At 48.1% G+C, this 16,928-nt stretch overlaps 1 protein-coding gene across 2 annotated transcripts in view; it reads right to left on the reverse strand.

Moving 5' to 3' along the window:
* Positions 1–1,575: 1,575 nt before the first annotated feature.
* The window catches only part of ptch1 (patched 1), a 50,538-nt gene continuing 35,185 nt past the window's right edge, over positions 1,576–16,928 (reverse strand). For both annotated transcript variants that reach the window (XM_076049463.1, XM_076049461.1), the window contains exons 16-23: positions 16,505–16,647; positions 13,524–13,707; positions 11,135–11,415; positions 7,849–7,986; positions 7,528–7,670; positions 3,779–3,878; positions 3,290–3,649; positions 1,576–2,839 (exon numbers count right to left, since the gene is read on the reverse strand). In XM_076049463.1, the coding sequence (XP_075905578.1) occupies positions 2,330–2,839; positions 3,290–3,649; positions 3,779–3,878; positions 7,528–7,670; positions 7,849–7,986; positions 11,135–11,415; positions 13,524–13,707; positions 16,505–16,647 (1,859 nt within the window). In that variant the 3' untranslated portion in view covers positions 1,576–2,329. The remainder of the gene's footprint in view (positions 2,840–3,289; positions 3,650–3,778; positions 3,879–7,527; positions 7,671–7,848; positions 7,987–11,134; positions 11,416–13,523; positions 13,708–16,504; positions 16,648–16,928) is intronic.

Consider the following 16,928-nt stretch of genomic DNA (forward strand, 5'->3'; position numbering starts at 1 on the left):
CAAACTCCATTAATGTAAAAACATTAAACTGTAATAGTTTTTTTTTTTCAATAAACAAACAAAAAAAAAAATCCCTGCATTTGTTATCCACTGGCATGACAAAATAATGAAAGAAAATAACATATTTTATATTACAAAAATATAAATATCGCAATTGAACATTGACCAAAATGAACAAACAAAAAAGGAATACAACAGTTGCCAACTATGATTCTCTCCGCTGCTGCCAATGTGACAATGGGAGACAACAAAATGAAAACAAACAAACAAACAGAACAATCCATTTGATGCAAGCAGCCGACGCAGCGTGGCAAACAGAGGAGGGGAAATTCCAAAGACTTCTGGCGAGAGCTGCAGGGAGAGTGAGGGTGAACTGAGGTGCACTGAGAATGTGATGGTTGCAGGTTCATGTGCAACCTGACTGAAGACACATAAACTGGCCATGGTGGGCAGAGAGAGCGAGAGAGGAGATGGGGGGGGGGGGGGGGGGGTTGGCAGTGTAAACTCTGACCCCTGAGGCTATGGGCTGTGCCGTTTTGGCAGTCAAGGTGGGGACGTCCGCTTCCGCTATATACGTCCCATTAGGGCTGATCGCTGTGCTGTGTGGATTTTATGGAGCTGAGGTCACCGGGGACAGCTGAGGCCAAATTAAGGCCACTTGTCTTTAATGTCACAGAGGAAGTAGAAAAGTAGAAGAAGAAGAAGAAGAAGAAGAAGGAGAAGAAGAAGAAGAAGAAGAAGAAGAAGAAGAAGAAGAAGAAGGATGTACTACCACAAACGCTTCAGACATTAGCGTGCACAAAACACACGTAGAAACACAAAGAGCACCTTTGTCAGGCCGTGGAGGACTTAGCCATTAGCAGGCTGCGTGGGCTAGCTTATTGTTGGGACATAAATAAAGAGCAACCGGAGGTGAGATCGTTCCTGTCAATTAGGTTCAAATGCAGTCAAGTGCCGTCTCAGGTCGGGTAGTACACAGTATACAGTCTGGGCTTTTAGCTTATCCGCTACACGCAGCCATTTGGGGGTACAGAGTTAGCACCCCACGTTGACCCTGTCCCACAATCAGTGATGCGAGTGTCCCTGTCGTGGCGGAGAAGCTTTCTGAGATGGCTTTACTGCTGATATCAGAGAGAGCGAGAGCGAGAACCTGTTTTTGAGCTTGCGAGTGTTGAACCTCTTACAGTAAAATATGACAAGAGAGCAGCCGAATGGACAGTGATACAAAGGCGAGGGCAGAAATTAATGGAAACTAACCGAGGGGGGGGGGGAGGAAACGAAACAGAGAAAAAAAACAACAGCCTTTAAAAATTTCTTCATATCTGCTCGTCTTAAATAGCACGCATAGCGTGTCAAGTTAAACAGTAACTGTTTCATAACTACCACAGGTTTGTGATAAACAAAATTAATAGTTTAACATGCGTACCTTTTTATACAAAAACACACACACACACACCACATACACACTCATATATGTATGTATATATATATATATATATATATACCATAGCCCTGTTTGAGAAAAATAACAAGTTCCTCTCATGTTTAAAATGAGTGTTATTGTTAGTTCTGAGGATGTGTCTGATGTACAAGCCAGAAAATAATGGGGCTGTTTCTCTCTCTCTCTCTCACACACACACACACGCACACACACACACGCACACACACACGCACGCACGCACGCACGCACACACACACCTAGACAGATCACTTTCCAAGGTTTAACGATGCACTTGCATAGAGTTAAAAATGTGTGTCATGTAAAACATATCTTCAGCAGCAACAGTAAAGGCTGGTAGTTATTTTTCTTTTGATCACTAAGAAGCTTCCTAATGGCACAGATCCACAGATGAATGAACAGTAATAAGAGATCTATCTCCCACGCACACACACACACACACACACACACACACACACACACACACACACACACACACACTCACCATATGAAATGGCAGCCCCGGTCTGTTAACATGAGGAGTTGTACAGCTCCTAGAATTATAGCTACTTTTTTTTTTTCCCGTTTGCTTATATTTACAGATGTATACATCTTTTAAATACACATAGAAACATCTGTGACAATAGTCCACTGGGTTACAGTAACAATGAGCACCATGACTGCAACACTGGCGACTTTAATCGCCGCTTGAGGCCAGAGGGCGAGCTGGCCGGGGCTCTGCTGGGCGGAGTCTCTCCCAGACTTGGTAATTGTGGGGTCGGTAGGGGGACGTCCATCTTTGGCCGTTGTACTTTTGTCTTCCCACCGCCGGACGCAGAAACGAGGAGAGCGGGACCGTCAGGAGGTGGCACCGGGGCGGAGACGCTCGCCTCAGCTCGCCCGTTTGCCGCAGTTGCCGTCAGCTGCCTCAAACTCCAAGTCCTGAAGCTCCATGGCTTCCACTCGGTCCCGCCGGGCCCCCGTCGGAGTGTCCACCGGCACGTGCGGGTCCTGGTAGGGGGGCTCGGGCTCCGGACCCGGGCTTGACGACCGGTAGCCGTCCGTGGCGGCGTAGCCTGGGTACCCGGCGGCGGTAGCGGAGGGGCTCTGGTTGGACGCGGGTGGCGGGTGGACGGCGACGGTGACGGAGGCCGACGCCGTGACCGTGGTGATGGGCTGGCAGTAGGGGGCGGGGTTGGGGTGGTGGCGGCCGTGGGGGGGGCGCCCCCGGTGGCCCGCCGAGTGTTCCCTGTGGCCGTGCGAGCCGTGGTGGCCCCCAGCCTCAGTAGCAGTTTCAAAAGCGTCCGTGCGCGGGTGGGCTGGGGGCGGCGCCTGCCAGTGCAGCTGGCTCTTGAGGTCCCTGCCGCTCCGCTGGCCGGACCGGGCCTGAGGGGGGGCAGACTGTCGGACGCGGAAAAGAAAATCAAAAAAAAAAATCAGAAAACGCATCTTGTTTTTTTCTTTCCTTACTCCATAAATATTTCATTTGACTTTTGTAAAATAAAACATAGGAGAAAAAATATATCATGGGATATGTAGAAAACGTGCTTTAATGTTGATATTTTGCGTTACAACAAAATATGTGTCTTTGAAACCCCCGGTATTTAGCTCTTTATTGAAATGACTCTTAAAACAGCAATTTTATGACTTACTGACTACCAATAAAAAAGTTCAGCAGACCTGATTAAACAGCTTAACAGGCCGCATATGGCCCCTGGGTCGTAGGTTGCCCACGCCTGCACTATACTGTTGCTGTAATTCAGCAAATTTCCCCAATTCAGGATTAATAAAGACATTCTGTTCTATTCTATTTTGACCAGGCGAATGTAAAATATCATTTGTTCCACTTACTGGAGGAACGTAGGCTGGAGGTTCGGGCTGCCTGGCGGACCGCCGGTGCCCCGACCTGGCTCTCCTCTCCTCCTCGGTCCTGCCTGCTCTGCCTCTGCTGGTGTGGAGGCGGTACTGCGGCTCCTCCGCCCTGGCCGGGCCTCGGTGGGAGGTTGCGGGCAGGTTGTAGTTCTGCAGCTCGTGACTGACGCCCGACACGGACGTGTTCAAGCTGTACTCGGAGTCCGACGAGTCGGAGGCGGCGCCGGAGGTGGTGGCCGTCGCCGTCTGCCGGGGGGGCCGGACCCAGAAGTGGACCGTGTTGGGAGGGGCTTCCGGGGACGGGGTCGGTAAGCGGCTGCGTCCGTCGACCGGCGAGACCTGAGGAGTCAAAGGAGACGAAGGTGAGCGACTCTGCTTCAACTTTCCATTTTTGGGGAAAAAAAAGACTTTAAAAGTATCAAGGCCTGTCCTTCTTTTACTTCCTAGTTGTACTGTTTTTAGATTTACCTCTGGATATGGCCCAAAGTATGAGAGTAATACTGGAAGTAGGACCAGTCCGTTTAGCACGCCGAGAACCGTGAGGATGGCCAAGACCGCAAAGAAATACCTGCAACACATCACAGAGACACAATTTAATTTGAATGACACAGGAATGGAAAAAGAGCAGAGCGGAGTGAAAAGACATTTAGCTTTGCGAGGGACGGTGCATTCAAGGACATCTCTTTCTCCTCCGACTTCCTCCGACAAATTATGGAAGGCTGACGCGCCAAGTGAGGAGGAAGACTCACTTAAACATCAGTTTTGAAATTGGAGAAACAACCGCAAGGCGCACTCAAAACTACACTTGCACAAACACTTGCATACACACACCCAGGCGTATGTACAGTATATGAACTCCTTCCCCTTCAGCACAAGCAGGCTGTGCTGTGGTTTTTTTAGAGGCAGCCAGGGAAAGCGGCGAGGTACCTTGTGCGTCTTAAAGAAGGCGGCGAGTGGAAAGGAGAGGGGAAGCATAATTAGCCGGAGCTGGTTAATTCAAAGGCAGTGGAGGAAAGAGAAAAGGGACGGGGTGGGGGGGGAGGAGTGGATGTGGGGGAGTCGGGGGAGTGTGAGGGTATTCTCTCTTGGGTGTGTGGTGTATAAGCAAACATGGGGAAAACAAAGCGGTGAGGAATGCGAAGGGAGGGAGAAGGGGTGAGGAAGGGTAAAAAAAAAAGAGGGGGGAGGTGAGGGTTAGTCGGGGGGAGGGGGGCACAAGAGGACAGGGGCCTCTCTCGCTCTCCCCTCCCTCCCTCCCTCTCTCTCTCCCTCTCCAGGTCTACAAAAGAGAGAGGAAGAGGCAGAGCAGTGGAGTGAAGGGGTATAGAATTTAAACAATTTGGTGGAGGAAAAAGAGAAGGGGACCCTCAGAGACCCCTCCCGGGTCCCGCTCTCTTTTATTCCTCCTTTTCTTCCTCTCCTCCCTTGCCCTGCACCTCTCTCATTCTCTCTCTCTCTCTCTCTCTCTCTCTTCCGCCGCTAAGCCCCTGTGAAATTCCTGGCCACTTTCGCCATCCCGCTCCGTTTAATTAAAATGGCCGATGTATCAGGTGAGACCCCCCGAACGTCCACTCCTCCAAATCCTCTGCGCCCTCTGTTTCTGCTCCTCCTTAATGAACAATGAAGCCCTTTGCCCCGGCTGAGTGCGAGTGCGTCAGCTATAGGGTACATACCGCTGCAGTGCCGTGCCACCGTGGCCCAGGACCAAAAGTGCAATCGTAACCAAATTGAGCGCACGTTCGGCGGGTCGTATGGAAAAATCATGAGGGGCGGGGGGGGAGCAGCTGGTTCTAATTGTCCTTGCATGGGTGGCCACGCGGCTGCAATCCAAGTGTCTTACATCTACAAATTGAGAGTTGCTGCGGGAGGCGTGTCACACAGACCTGATTGCCGAAAGAGTTTCCATGAAACGCTATGCTAACTTTAAGCAAGGACTTGCCCTGTTGCTTGAAGTGGTATCTGAATGTGAAATCGGGGCATTAGCTCAACGTAGCATGCAGAGAGTCGGGATCAGTGGGAAAAAAAGCGTGGATTGATCAGAATATCCTGGTTTAATTAGCTGTTTGTCCACTGAGGCAGCCACGCCGATGCAGATGTGGATAGCTGGTCTAGGTGCTGCGCTGATGCACACCTGACCAGACTATGGGATGGATCAGGGAGGATCAAGCGAATGGACCTAAAAAGGTAACAGTAACCAAGGCGGTGATCTACGTCATTTTATCAACTCATTTCATGACATTGACAGGCTGATCTAAGGTGAGTACTTGTGCAAGAGTCCTCGGCTCGGCTTACAAGCGAATTTAGCGGCCGCTGATGATCCCACCACCACTAGGGGGAGCACACTCTTGTGTGTTTTGTGTTTAATTGATTTAATTGACAATGATTGTTCGCAGTTTAAGGTGCAGTTAGTTCTTTCTTACGTGAATGCTCATTGAGTATTATCACTGCCCCATCTAGTACATCGTCCAACAACTGACTTCACTTCACACTTCACTAACCCTGACCCAGGCAGGTCAATATCGATGACTTGATCATATGAATGAATGCAAGTACATAAACCAAGAGGGGCGTGCTTTAAATAGCTGAGCAGGTTTAATTTAACCTGCTCTGTTACAACCCAGTCAAGTCAGAATTCAGTCAGGATGACAGGAAAATCACAACTTAATCCCTTATCTTGGTTTTGTACAATACCTCTCACATCCTTTCAGACAAACGCGCACACGCGAATGCACGCACGCACACACACACAAACAGCGGTGTGTGCGCCGCACGCATGTGTGCGGCCCACATGCCGGGCTGAGTGCCCCACAGGGCTGTTTGGAGTGAAAACATTTACAGGGCTGACGGCGGAAAGTCAGGGAAACATTTCTTTCAGCGCAAGCAGAAAAATACGAGCCGGGCCTGTTGTTATTGCACAGTCTTGGGCCGCAGCTTTGTTTGCTCTGACAACAGCGGGACCTTTAAATGGAGGCCCAGAAACCAGAGCACAACCACTGGAGGTGAGGAGAGAAGGTCCGCAAGGCCTCCCTCCGTGTTTGTGTGTACGCGGCTGTGTTTGCAAGGCCACTTTGTTGGGCGTATGTGCGCGCGTGTGCGTGTGCGTGTGCGTGTGTGTGTGTGTGTGTGTGTGAACTCTCCACGTTGAGCGCACCGTCGTCGATCGGTAATTATACCAAGGCCATGGTGAACAGTCCGTGTGTGTGTGTGTGTGTGTGTGTGTGTGTGTGTGTGTGCAGGTCATGTTTACACTTGCTTTTCCATAAGGAGTACGTCAACTAAATTATACAGCTGCCTCGGCCACTTCAGATGAACCACTGAGCTCACTGGAAACTTCCCATTATACCTCCGGCCTCAGCGATGTGTAGAATAATTCCTTTCCCTCCGCTGCTGCCGCTGCAGCTGCTGCTGCTCCTCGCGGCCTTTCCGTCTGATGTGCCCGCACTAAAGGAGCCACGGACGCAGAGGCCCCCGCAGCGGGTCTGGGTTCATTTCCACTTCTGGCTGTCTGGCTGTCTGTCTGTCCACGTCCAGCCGCCCACCACCCCCAGAAACCATTACTCCTTACCCAAGCTTATAAATGTCCAGCAAGGGGCAGTTAAATGAGTGGCAGGACTTTATAAAAAAAAAAAAAAAAAAAGCCCAAGGACTTTCATGCCTTTCTTCCTCTCTGGCCCCGTCTCAAGTCCAACCTATGGCCCTCCTCCTTCCTGCTGCCCTGACCTTCAACTCGCCACCTTTCCCCTGGGCTCCTCCGGGATGTCACGCACAAGAAAGCGCAGCAGAAGAGAAGAGCATAAGTGAGGAGGAGGAGGAGGTGGAGGAGAGTGCGGACGGCTGCTTTATGGCGTTTTACGGAGAGCGAGAAATTGACCCCGGGGAGGAAAAGAAAAAGAAAATAAAAGGCAGTGGCAACTGAGGAAAGGGTGACGTGTTTGCAAAGAGGGAAAAACAAAAGGAGAGATGTGAGTGAAAGACAAGACGGGTGTGTGTGTGTGTGTGTGTGTGTGTGTGTGTATGGGGGGGGGGGGGGGGGCAGAAGGAAAGCCAAGACCCTTCATGCATGGTCGGCGTCTCAGGTAGATTCCTGTGTGACATGCAGGTTGAGGCACGGTCTCAACGGTCTAGTGACGCCACGCAGACGCCATACCATAACCTTTTGTCCATAAACTCCATTAAAAACGACAAAAAAAACCCAAAACCTTGGCTATTGTATTTACCTGACGATGAAGTCGAACTCAGAGCCAGCGAGCATCAGCACACCCAGCAAGGTGGAAAAGGCCCCGTCCAGCACTGGAGCGAACATGTGCTCTAAAGCGAGCACTGCCCGCTTGTGTCGATCCCCTATAGCTGTCAGGAAGGCCTGCAACACACACACACACACACACACACACAGAGAAACACACTACATTATCCCATTCCTGAGGGGACACTGAAATCCAAACCATCCAAGGAAAAACACCCTCTCTGAGGCTTCATAGAGCCTTTCTACTTTACTTGACTTGACTCTAGTGGTTGAAAGTCAGCGTATTTGCTCCTACCAGGGCCACGTGGACGGTGAACTCCACTCCGATGCCCACCGAGGCGATGAGGATGACCACAGGCACGGCGCTCAGCTTGATTCCCATCAGCCCCATGAAACCAAACAGCTCCACGGTCATCAGAGACAGAACCAACACCTGGGAGGGACACCAAGATGTTCATTTCAGCTCAATTTGTCACAAGTTGTTTAAACTATATTGTAACCCTAACGGCCGATTTTCATGGTTTTTCCAAAAAAAAAAGAGAGAAAAAAAAAAGGGGAAAACAGAAAATTAAAAGTACTACAATGTTATTTCACATTTGATGATTACTACCAACATGAAAATAAAATATTAACATTGTTCTATTGGTGAAAATCAAAATGACGATCATCACAAGAAGATTTTTTTATTGTCAAAAAATGACTTGGGTCATAAGAGGATTAGATGACTTGGGCTAAGTTACGAACATGACTTTTTGGAAATTTCAAACCCGACCCTGGTCAAATGACTTCCCGAACATTTCACACATAATTCACACTCTTGACACAGGTCATTATGCTTCCAGGGTGGGATGGCATGATCTGGCACTGAGGATGTCAGTTAGAACCAGAGGTGGCCGCAATCAGGAGGATCAACTGACAAGGATCCACTCACCATCTTAGTCAAAAAAAGATAAAACTGTTTGTCTCTGTGACTAGTTCACTTGAAGTATTAGAATTAAGTTATCTCAAAAATAATCAACCCTTTTTGAAAGTTGTACGAAATTATGTTTTCGGAGGCCTGAGGAAAAAAAAGAAGGAAAAGTCGTAAATAAGAAGACAGATGAAGATGGAACATTTAGGTCTAAAGACGTGTTAAGTTGGAATGCTATAACTCTGGGTGTGTGTGTGTGTGTGTGTGTGTGTGTGTGTGTGTGTGTGCAGGATGGGAGCTTGGAGTAAATACCATTATCAGCTGACAGGTGTCAGCCTACATGGGGCCCGAATCCTTTGAAGTGAGCTCCGGGTTAGGAGGCGGGGGGAGGGGGTGTATGTGCCAAAGTGTGTGGGTGTACAGGAACTGTGTGAGTGTGAGTGTGAGTGTGAGTGTGTACACGTTGCTAGTGCAAAACAGAGCTGTGCTCAACTCGCTTGCATCTGAGCGGACACAAAAAGTGCGGGACTTTTAACTGCAAGTGTGCTCCGTTGCCTCGCGTTATAAATGTTAGTTGTTTATTTGGCGGATGACAAATTGAAATAGCCAAACGGTGCTTTGAATGCACCTCTTCATACCAAATATTCACTGGGAAGTCAGTAATTCATGAAGCATAACACTGAACCACTCAAAGTAATTTCGACATTTTCCAAGTCAATAACAAGCGCAGTTTGCCAGCCATAAATAATAATGACAAAAACAATAATGTTTTGGCATTAAAATATAATTTCAGTTCAAGAGCACCTGGTGCACTAGATGTAGCAATGCTGTTTATGGGGCAGCTGTGGCTAAGCTTCATGTTGGGTGCCGGTCTAATAAACGAGTAAAGCACAGTTACCTGATCAGGGCAGGAAAAGGTTTTGGACTTTCGTTTTATATTCTCCAAAACGACTCAAAAAAAAGAAGAAGAAGAAAAAAAAAAGCTAAATCGTGCGAGAACACACAGGACAAAACAAACCCAGATGATTAGAGATCCCTGTGGATGCCGTTGGGAATCTGCTGTAAACACGTAGGAAACACGTGAGAGCGGCCGGAGTCATCCTGACACACTTTGTCCAGATCTGTCGGCGGGCGGGCGGGCGGGCGGACGGACGGACGCGGCAGATGATTTAACAGCGCCTCTCTTTCTGCGCCTTCCCTTTTGATGTTGCTGTTAAAGCCTGAGGGACGACCAGGAGGTCCTCGCTAAAGACGGTTTAAAAGGCTCAGGTGCCCTGGCTGGTAGCGACTGCCCGCCTCTACACCACAGAGGAAGAGCAGAGTCGTCTGTGCAGGGCTTCGCTGTGACTGATGTACCTGCGTGTTTACACACCCGTGTGTAAACATCTGCCCGAGCGAGCGAGCGAGCGAGTGAGTGAGTGAGTGAGTGAGTGAGTGCGGGCGCGATCAAAGCGCGAGGGTGTGTGCGCACGCGTGTCGTGGACGCTTTTTTTTTCTTTTTCTTTTTTTTCCCGGCAACGAGGAGACAGCAGAGGGAATTAAATCAGACTTTTTTTTTTTTTTATGGGTGCGGCGGGCGGAGAGAGGGGCAACTTTGTGTCCCTCCATTTAATTCCGGCGTTGGTGTCTGGGAGTAGTGGAGCAGACTAAACACGCCGGCTCTGACAAAACAGCCTAAGATAAACACTGTTGACTGGGGCTACAATAACACACAGCAGCCCCTTCTCCTCCCCGCCACTGTCCTTTCTGACTCGCCTTCAGGACCACACGTGAAAAAGTGGAAAAAAACAACAAAAAAAAAACAAAACAAGGAAGACAGAGAGGAAGAGGGAATTCTTGTGTGGAAGACGTTGGCTTGAGTTTCTCTGAGTGCATCTCCACTTGTGTACTTCAGCTCTTAATTGGCTTCTTTTTTTTTTTATTTATTACCAAGCCTCACCCTATTAACTGTCAACAGTTGAAAGGATGCTGTACTCAGCCCGCACTTATGTGATGGAACCTGAAACTACTGCTTATACATTAAAATGTGCTTTTAGTTTGTTTTTAGCTTGAAGTCACTCGAAGGTAACAGGACCTAAGTGTGGACAACCATCTAAAAAAGGTACATTTCCAGTGTCCGTGAATGCCACTGTAGTGATTTTTTCTTCTTCTGGAAACTCTTGAATTTTTCACAATTTCAAATATTATCAGGAAATATTTTATAGAAAACCTTTTGGTTACACTTGATAACACTGATCGTTTATAAGATATTTATAAGCTATTAGTCGATATTAGTGGATGGTTAACTAATGGTGAACAAAATCCCTTATATACATATGTAAATGTTCATTAGAAATTTCATGACTTTCATGACTAGTAGATATTGAAATAACCATCAACAAACCATTTACAAACTTTTGTAAATGGTTATTTAACCATTTATAACTGAAGTTGGACAACATTTATATATAATTTCTCAACCTTTTATGTGTTTTCCAAAGAGTGACATAAAATGTGTTTAACTTTTTTTTTTGACGCAGATATTGTAGAAGTAGAGGGTGTGAGACACAGTGTGATTATATATGATGGAGAGCACCCATTTGGTCTTTAGCCCAGAGAAAGGTTGACTGTGGATCTTGTTCAGCAGGCAAGGGCAAACTACGCTCTAAATGTGTCTGGCCCAGATACTCACGATGATTCCGGCCGTCCAGGGGTTGAGCAGGAAGAGGGCGCAGACGAGGAAGGTGCAGGCCAGCACCACGCTGATGGACAGCAGCAGCCAGTGACGCAGACTAACGTACTGTTCCCAGAAGAGGAACGGGTAGCCGTTGGGGTAGGACGGCAGGCCCTGCCGGCTGTAGTTGCTGCAGATGGCCCTCACGCTCTCGATGGCCTCCACAAACTGCGGCGTCTCCCGGAGCCCGTTGAGGTAGAAGGGGAACTGTGCGTATTCAATGGGCTCAGCAGCCGGGACTGGATAGAGACACAAGGAGAGAGGAGGGTTAAAGGTGGGAAAGTGAATCTTTGGGTGTCTCGTGATTTGATTCCAATTCTTGAGGTCACAATTAGATCCGTAATCGATTCTTGATTCACGTGACTCTCACTTTTTCAGTAAGTCTCAGTTCTGTGTGACTACGAGAATAATTTCAAGTTATGCTGAACAATAAAACCGCTGGAAAAAAAAATTCTACAGGCCACGACTGGCCAAAGCTCGTGCTCATACAAAGTACCGACAGCGAGACTTGTTCGCAGCATTAGCTAGCTTCATGTAGCAAGCTACACGGGGTGTACGGAAGCCTGTGAGGGCACGCAGAGAAACGGAGGAATCGTACAAAACAAATTAATCGTTTTCAAAGTTTATGAATCGATCCAGAAACTCCTCGCAACCACAGGGGGCGATATTCGACCTTGCGACTCATTTGTCTCCACATCGTTCTGAAACACTTCGGTGAGTCTTTTCGATTCTGCAGCGTTCAGTCTGCCAGCCGCTTGAGCCAGCGGCTAGCCACATCTGTGTGTGTGTGTGTGTGTGTGTGTGTTTGAGGGGGCGGTGGAGAGGTGGCACTGTGGAACAGAGCTCCATTGACGCAGACCCCAGGCCGGCCTGGCTAATGAGACCCTATCAGTTCCAGACACAGCTGAGTGTCAGAGCTCACTTGATTCATGGTAATTACAATGTCAGAATCGCAGCAATTACCACACCCTAAAGTTAGCGCCGCAGCGACGTAAAGTGAAATATAGATGCACGCACACGCGTACCTGCCCGTCACGGCGCTATGTAGCACGTAGGAAAAAAAACAAGATAGTGTTTCATTCCCGCTTTAAATTTTGCTGGAGTTGTTGAAATTAATGCTACAACTCTGTTTTTTTTTTTTTTTTATATATATTTTTTTTTACAGCCCAGGACTTGTTCTTCTTCCTCGTTCCTCATGAGAAGGACGCATCTGGGCTGTCTGGTGCCGGTATGAGTGAGTGTGTATGTTCCAGTGTGCCTGCAGGGTCACACAGGAGCTCCTGCTAACATGGTTTGGCCCACAATAATCTCAACAATAAATTTCCATTAGGACACCGGCTGGCTCTCGGCCAAGCCAGACCTGCTCCAGGGGGTCTCCCGCACAGCCGAGCACTTCACACTGCTTATCCAATCATAATACCCCTGTAGAAGACTTCCTCCTTGTTAACCAATTGTGCTTCCCACCCAAGCCCAGTCTGTCTCCTCCCTTTCATCCAATGTTCTTTTTTTTTTTGCTCCCCCGCGGACGACTTCCCGACTCGATCCGAAATCGCGAGCTGCAATCAAACAACAACAACAACATGTATTTTTATTTGAAAAGACTGTGTGTATCGTGTGTGAGTGTGTGTGGTAGGGAAATGAGAACAGGGTGCGCGCACGGTCTGGGGTCACTGGGTTTTAATAACGTGCGTGTGTCCATATGGGAGTGTGTAATGCGAGGGCCCCATACTGGCCTGGATTATAGAGTTTGCCACAGGCACCATTAGAAGAACCACAGCGAGTTGCGTCCTGGTCGTCAGACATTGCAACCTGAGCTCCCACACACACGCACATGGACGCAGACGCAGACACACACACACACACATGCGTGTGTTGCGGAGGAACAGAAAAATCCGTAAACTACCTGGCTTCAAACTAAGGTGTGGACAAAAACCAGAAACCAGAGGTGAACCCCGATTGGCTGCAGCAGCCACCTTCCAGAGCCAAGAAGACGTTTCATTTGCATTTAAACCTCAGTGAGCGAGCGTTAAATGTAGTTTCTCAGACAACATTGCAGCAGCCGGCTTGAGGCCTGAGCAGAAAAAGTATATAATTCAGAAAATTTAAGTGTCAGTCAACTTAGTGCTGCAAATACAAATCCTTTGAATTGCTGATTTATCCTGTGATTAATTTCAAAATGATTGCATGAAACACTGTAGTGTAAGAAAAATAAACAATTTCCTCTCTTTTAATGAATCATGAATACATTCTATTGAAGTCAAATTATATTAGATAAATCATATAAAGCTGTATATGCTAAGCACATATACACCCTGTCCAGTGTATACAAGCAGCTCTGTGGACTTACTGCTGAGGCGTGTCTCGGGCATGGAGTCGGTGCGGTCGTGGAGCCAATCGGGAGGGTGTGGGCGAATGTTGGCCTGCGAGGCGGCGTACGCCACGGGATCATTGCTGACCCAGGCCGTCAGGTAGATGTAGAAAGCGTTTGGGTTAATGATGCCGTCTGCATCCACCAGCCTCTGACGAGTCAGCTGCAAAGCCCAGACAAAGAGAGAGAGAGGGAGAGAGAGAGATTAAACAGTGGAATTTCAATTAGTACATCTTCTCTGTTCATGTTGATCTTCTATAAACAAGAGACAAAAACAAACATGTGCAAAGAGAAAAAAAGTGCAGGCGTGGTCCGAAAATTAGAGGGAGTCTTTGTAGGAAATCTTATTTCCCTTAAGTATATACTGGAGCTGAGGAGGCATTGTAGGAATAAGACACACTCAACCAAAACATTCTACAGGTGAGCTGACCGCAGGAGTGCTTATTTATGCACACGCATGAGTGCACGAGAACGTCGCAGCTTTCAAAATAAGAGTCAAATATTAGTCCCTCTCCTTCCAACCAAAGAAAAATCAACAATCCAAACACTGGTCGCCTTTCTGAGATTTCCCGCACGCCTCGTTGCAGCTTACCAGAATTATTCTGCCATATTAAAACATGGAAAATGTTGAATCAGCTTCTCCCTTTACATACAGTAGATATTGGCCGGCCAGCCCAATGTCTCCACCAATCTGAATGCACCTTTTTTGTTATTGTTATTTTCAATTTCGCTCGACACTTCACATTACATGAAAACATTACTTTTTGTTTGTAACTGTAACTGTAACAATGATTATTGTTCCTGTTCTGGAGAGCATGCTAATGACCGATAGTCTGGTTGATAAACTTTGCATTGACAAAGGCTGCGTTCACACTGCAGGCGAATCTGATTCCAATCAGATTCCTTCTCATATTGATTTGTGACTGTTTAGACTACAAAAGTGCCATCCGGTTTCAATCTGGATGGGCTACAAATCGGATTTTGGCTGGCAGTCTGAACGCTTCGAAAGAATGTTGTTGATTCTCAGAGAGCTGGAACTTTCTGTCGTACCCTTTTTATAAAACCAGACCTGGGTGATATAAAAAAATGGTTTGCTAACAAGTTAACACACCCACCCACTACTAAAGAAATACAACTAACCTGTGTGTGTGTGTGTGTGTGGACTTTTTTTAATGGCTGTGCACTCAGGCAAAAATGTGCTCAGTCTGTGTCATTAGCTGTTACGACTACAGACGCTAGCGAGACATGTCCTCCCGCTAAGCAGAGGAATGTAGCTTAGCATTGCTACCTCCTGAGAGCTGCAACCATTACTGCATACCGCTCTGTCACTCTTCCTTCAAGGAACCATAAATCCCTCCTTCATGGAGGTAGGGAGAGTCCGGGCTAAAGCAGGACCCATGGGTTCAGGTAGGTGAAGAAAGGGAAAGGGGCTTTTTTTTTTTTTTTTGCAATCGGGGGGGTAGGGAGGGGGAAAAAAATTGCTTGAGTTAGCGTAACAATAAAAAAAATTGGCTGGAGTCCCTGAGAGCGTCTGTGTGCAGTTAACCTGGTTGTTAACACTGAAGGAAATGCCACCCAGCAAATGGAGGAGAGCTATAAAAATAACACAACATCTGTACAAATGTTGCTCACACTTGCTTCTCCCTAACCCCTACGGATACCCAGAATGTCCGGCGCCACAGACCCACCAAGCTCCAAGAAGGAAAAAAATAAAAAATAAAAAATAAATATATATATATATGTATATGTAAATGTATATATCTATTTATAGTGATTGCGCTAGCGAGGCCTTGAAACACGTCACCTTCTTCATCTCTCCTTCCCCACCTCCTCTGAGGTCTTTATCTTTCTATTTTCTAATCACGCGTACCCCGGCCGTGCACACAGCCTGCTCTTGTTTGAGTCCAAGACCGGGCACGCATGGCTGCTCGACATGTAGGGAAAGCGTTGACTGGGTCAGATCAAAGCCAGAAACAGGGGCATATCAAAACAAAACACTATTTTTCCAATTTTTCCCAGACTTGAGGAGGTTTGGTCTTCATTTTAAAACATAAACAACCACTGACGTACATTTGTGTGAAACAGACAAAAGCTTCCTACACACACAAACATACAAATGCACCTAGGCCACGTGTTTTTGCTGAAAGAGGGAGCGGCGGCGGCGGAACACAGGGGGAGCTAAACGGGGAACAGAGAGCGAGAGCCAGAGAGTCGGAGCCAGATTCTCCGGGATCTGGATTTAATTTAACAGTGGGAAACGCAACAACTGTATGTCTTCAAGCTGTCACGGAAGCCAGGCAGCGCTGCTGGCGGCCCCCACGCCTCACGGCAAATACACGTCCCTCACAGACAGAGGAAGTGGCGTCACAGGGCCGCACAACAGGCCAGCCTGGGCTTCCTGCAGGCCCGAGGGGGGGGCGGCGTGGGGGGGGGGGGGATAATGCACTCCAGACTGAGAGCTCCACTTCACTTTCACCACGGAGAGCCCTGTTTCTTTGTCTCAAGGAACAAAAGCAGTCCACCTGTTTCCTCCACACCAGTGCCTGTTTGAACTCCAGCCTTAACCAGCCGACTGCTCAGCCACTCCGCTGGCTCCCAAAAGCCGGCCAGTTCCAGAGCGGGAGGCCCCCGACTTTCAAAGGCTGAGACGAGTTTAGCAGGAGAATGTGACCAACACCTCCGCCGACCTGTGTAAAAGGCGGCTATAAAAGAAAAGTAATGGGATGCCACAAACACAGAAAGCTCCTCTTGAGCACGTCATAAGAGTAATGATAACAATCTTGGGGCGCTGGGCGTGGCTTCTTCAAGCTCCAATCGGATGTGCCCAATAAATGCAGAACGAAAAAAAAAAAGAGATTGCGACCGGCTTCATAAATAGAATGCGTGTCAACCTGGCGAGCGCATACGTCTCCATCAAGACGCTGGTGGATTTAATGTTGGGTTTTAATGATCCCACCCACCTGATTGAAGTTGATGGGCTTCTCCCGGCGTCCCGTCTGCACCAGCAGCTTGTAGGCCAGGACGCCGTCGTCGGAGCCGTTCCTGTAGCTGTTGAGGGTGATGCGTCCGGCCTCCCTGTCCTTGTCGAAGGCCTGCTGGAGACCTGCAGGGCGAGACGCAACAAGGTTTCACCCTGCCATCCTCTGCTGATGCACGCACACACACACGCGCGCGCGCAGGCACTCGAGCATCAAAAGCTGGTTTGGCCAACAGAACAACAAGACGACGCATGACAGTTAGAACACCACAACATTACAGAGGAAGCCGAGGCCTGTAATAAGCGGGACATTGATTGAGTGTGATTGCTCTGTTCCCTTTGTCGACGACCAGACGGGGCTTTTTTCGAATTAAAAAAGGATCGGCTGCTCTCCACTCAAAGGGCCT

Source organism: Nelusetta ayraudi, unplaced genomic scaffold (genome assembly GCF_046127955.1).
Source record: "Nelusetta ayraudi isolate G7.1 ecotype Tasmania unplaced genomic scaffold, CSIRO-AGI_Nayr_v1 ptg000116l, whole genome shotgun sequence".
Classification (NCBI taxonomy): domain Eukaryota; kingdom Metazoa; phylum Chordata; class Actinopteri; order Tetraodontiformes; family Monacanthidae; genus Nelusetta; species Nelusetta ayraudi.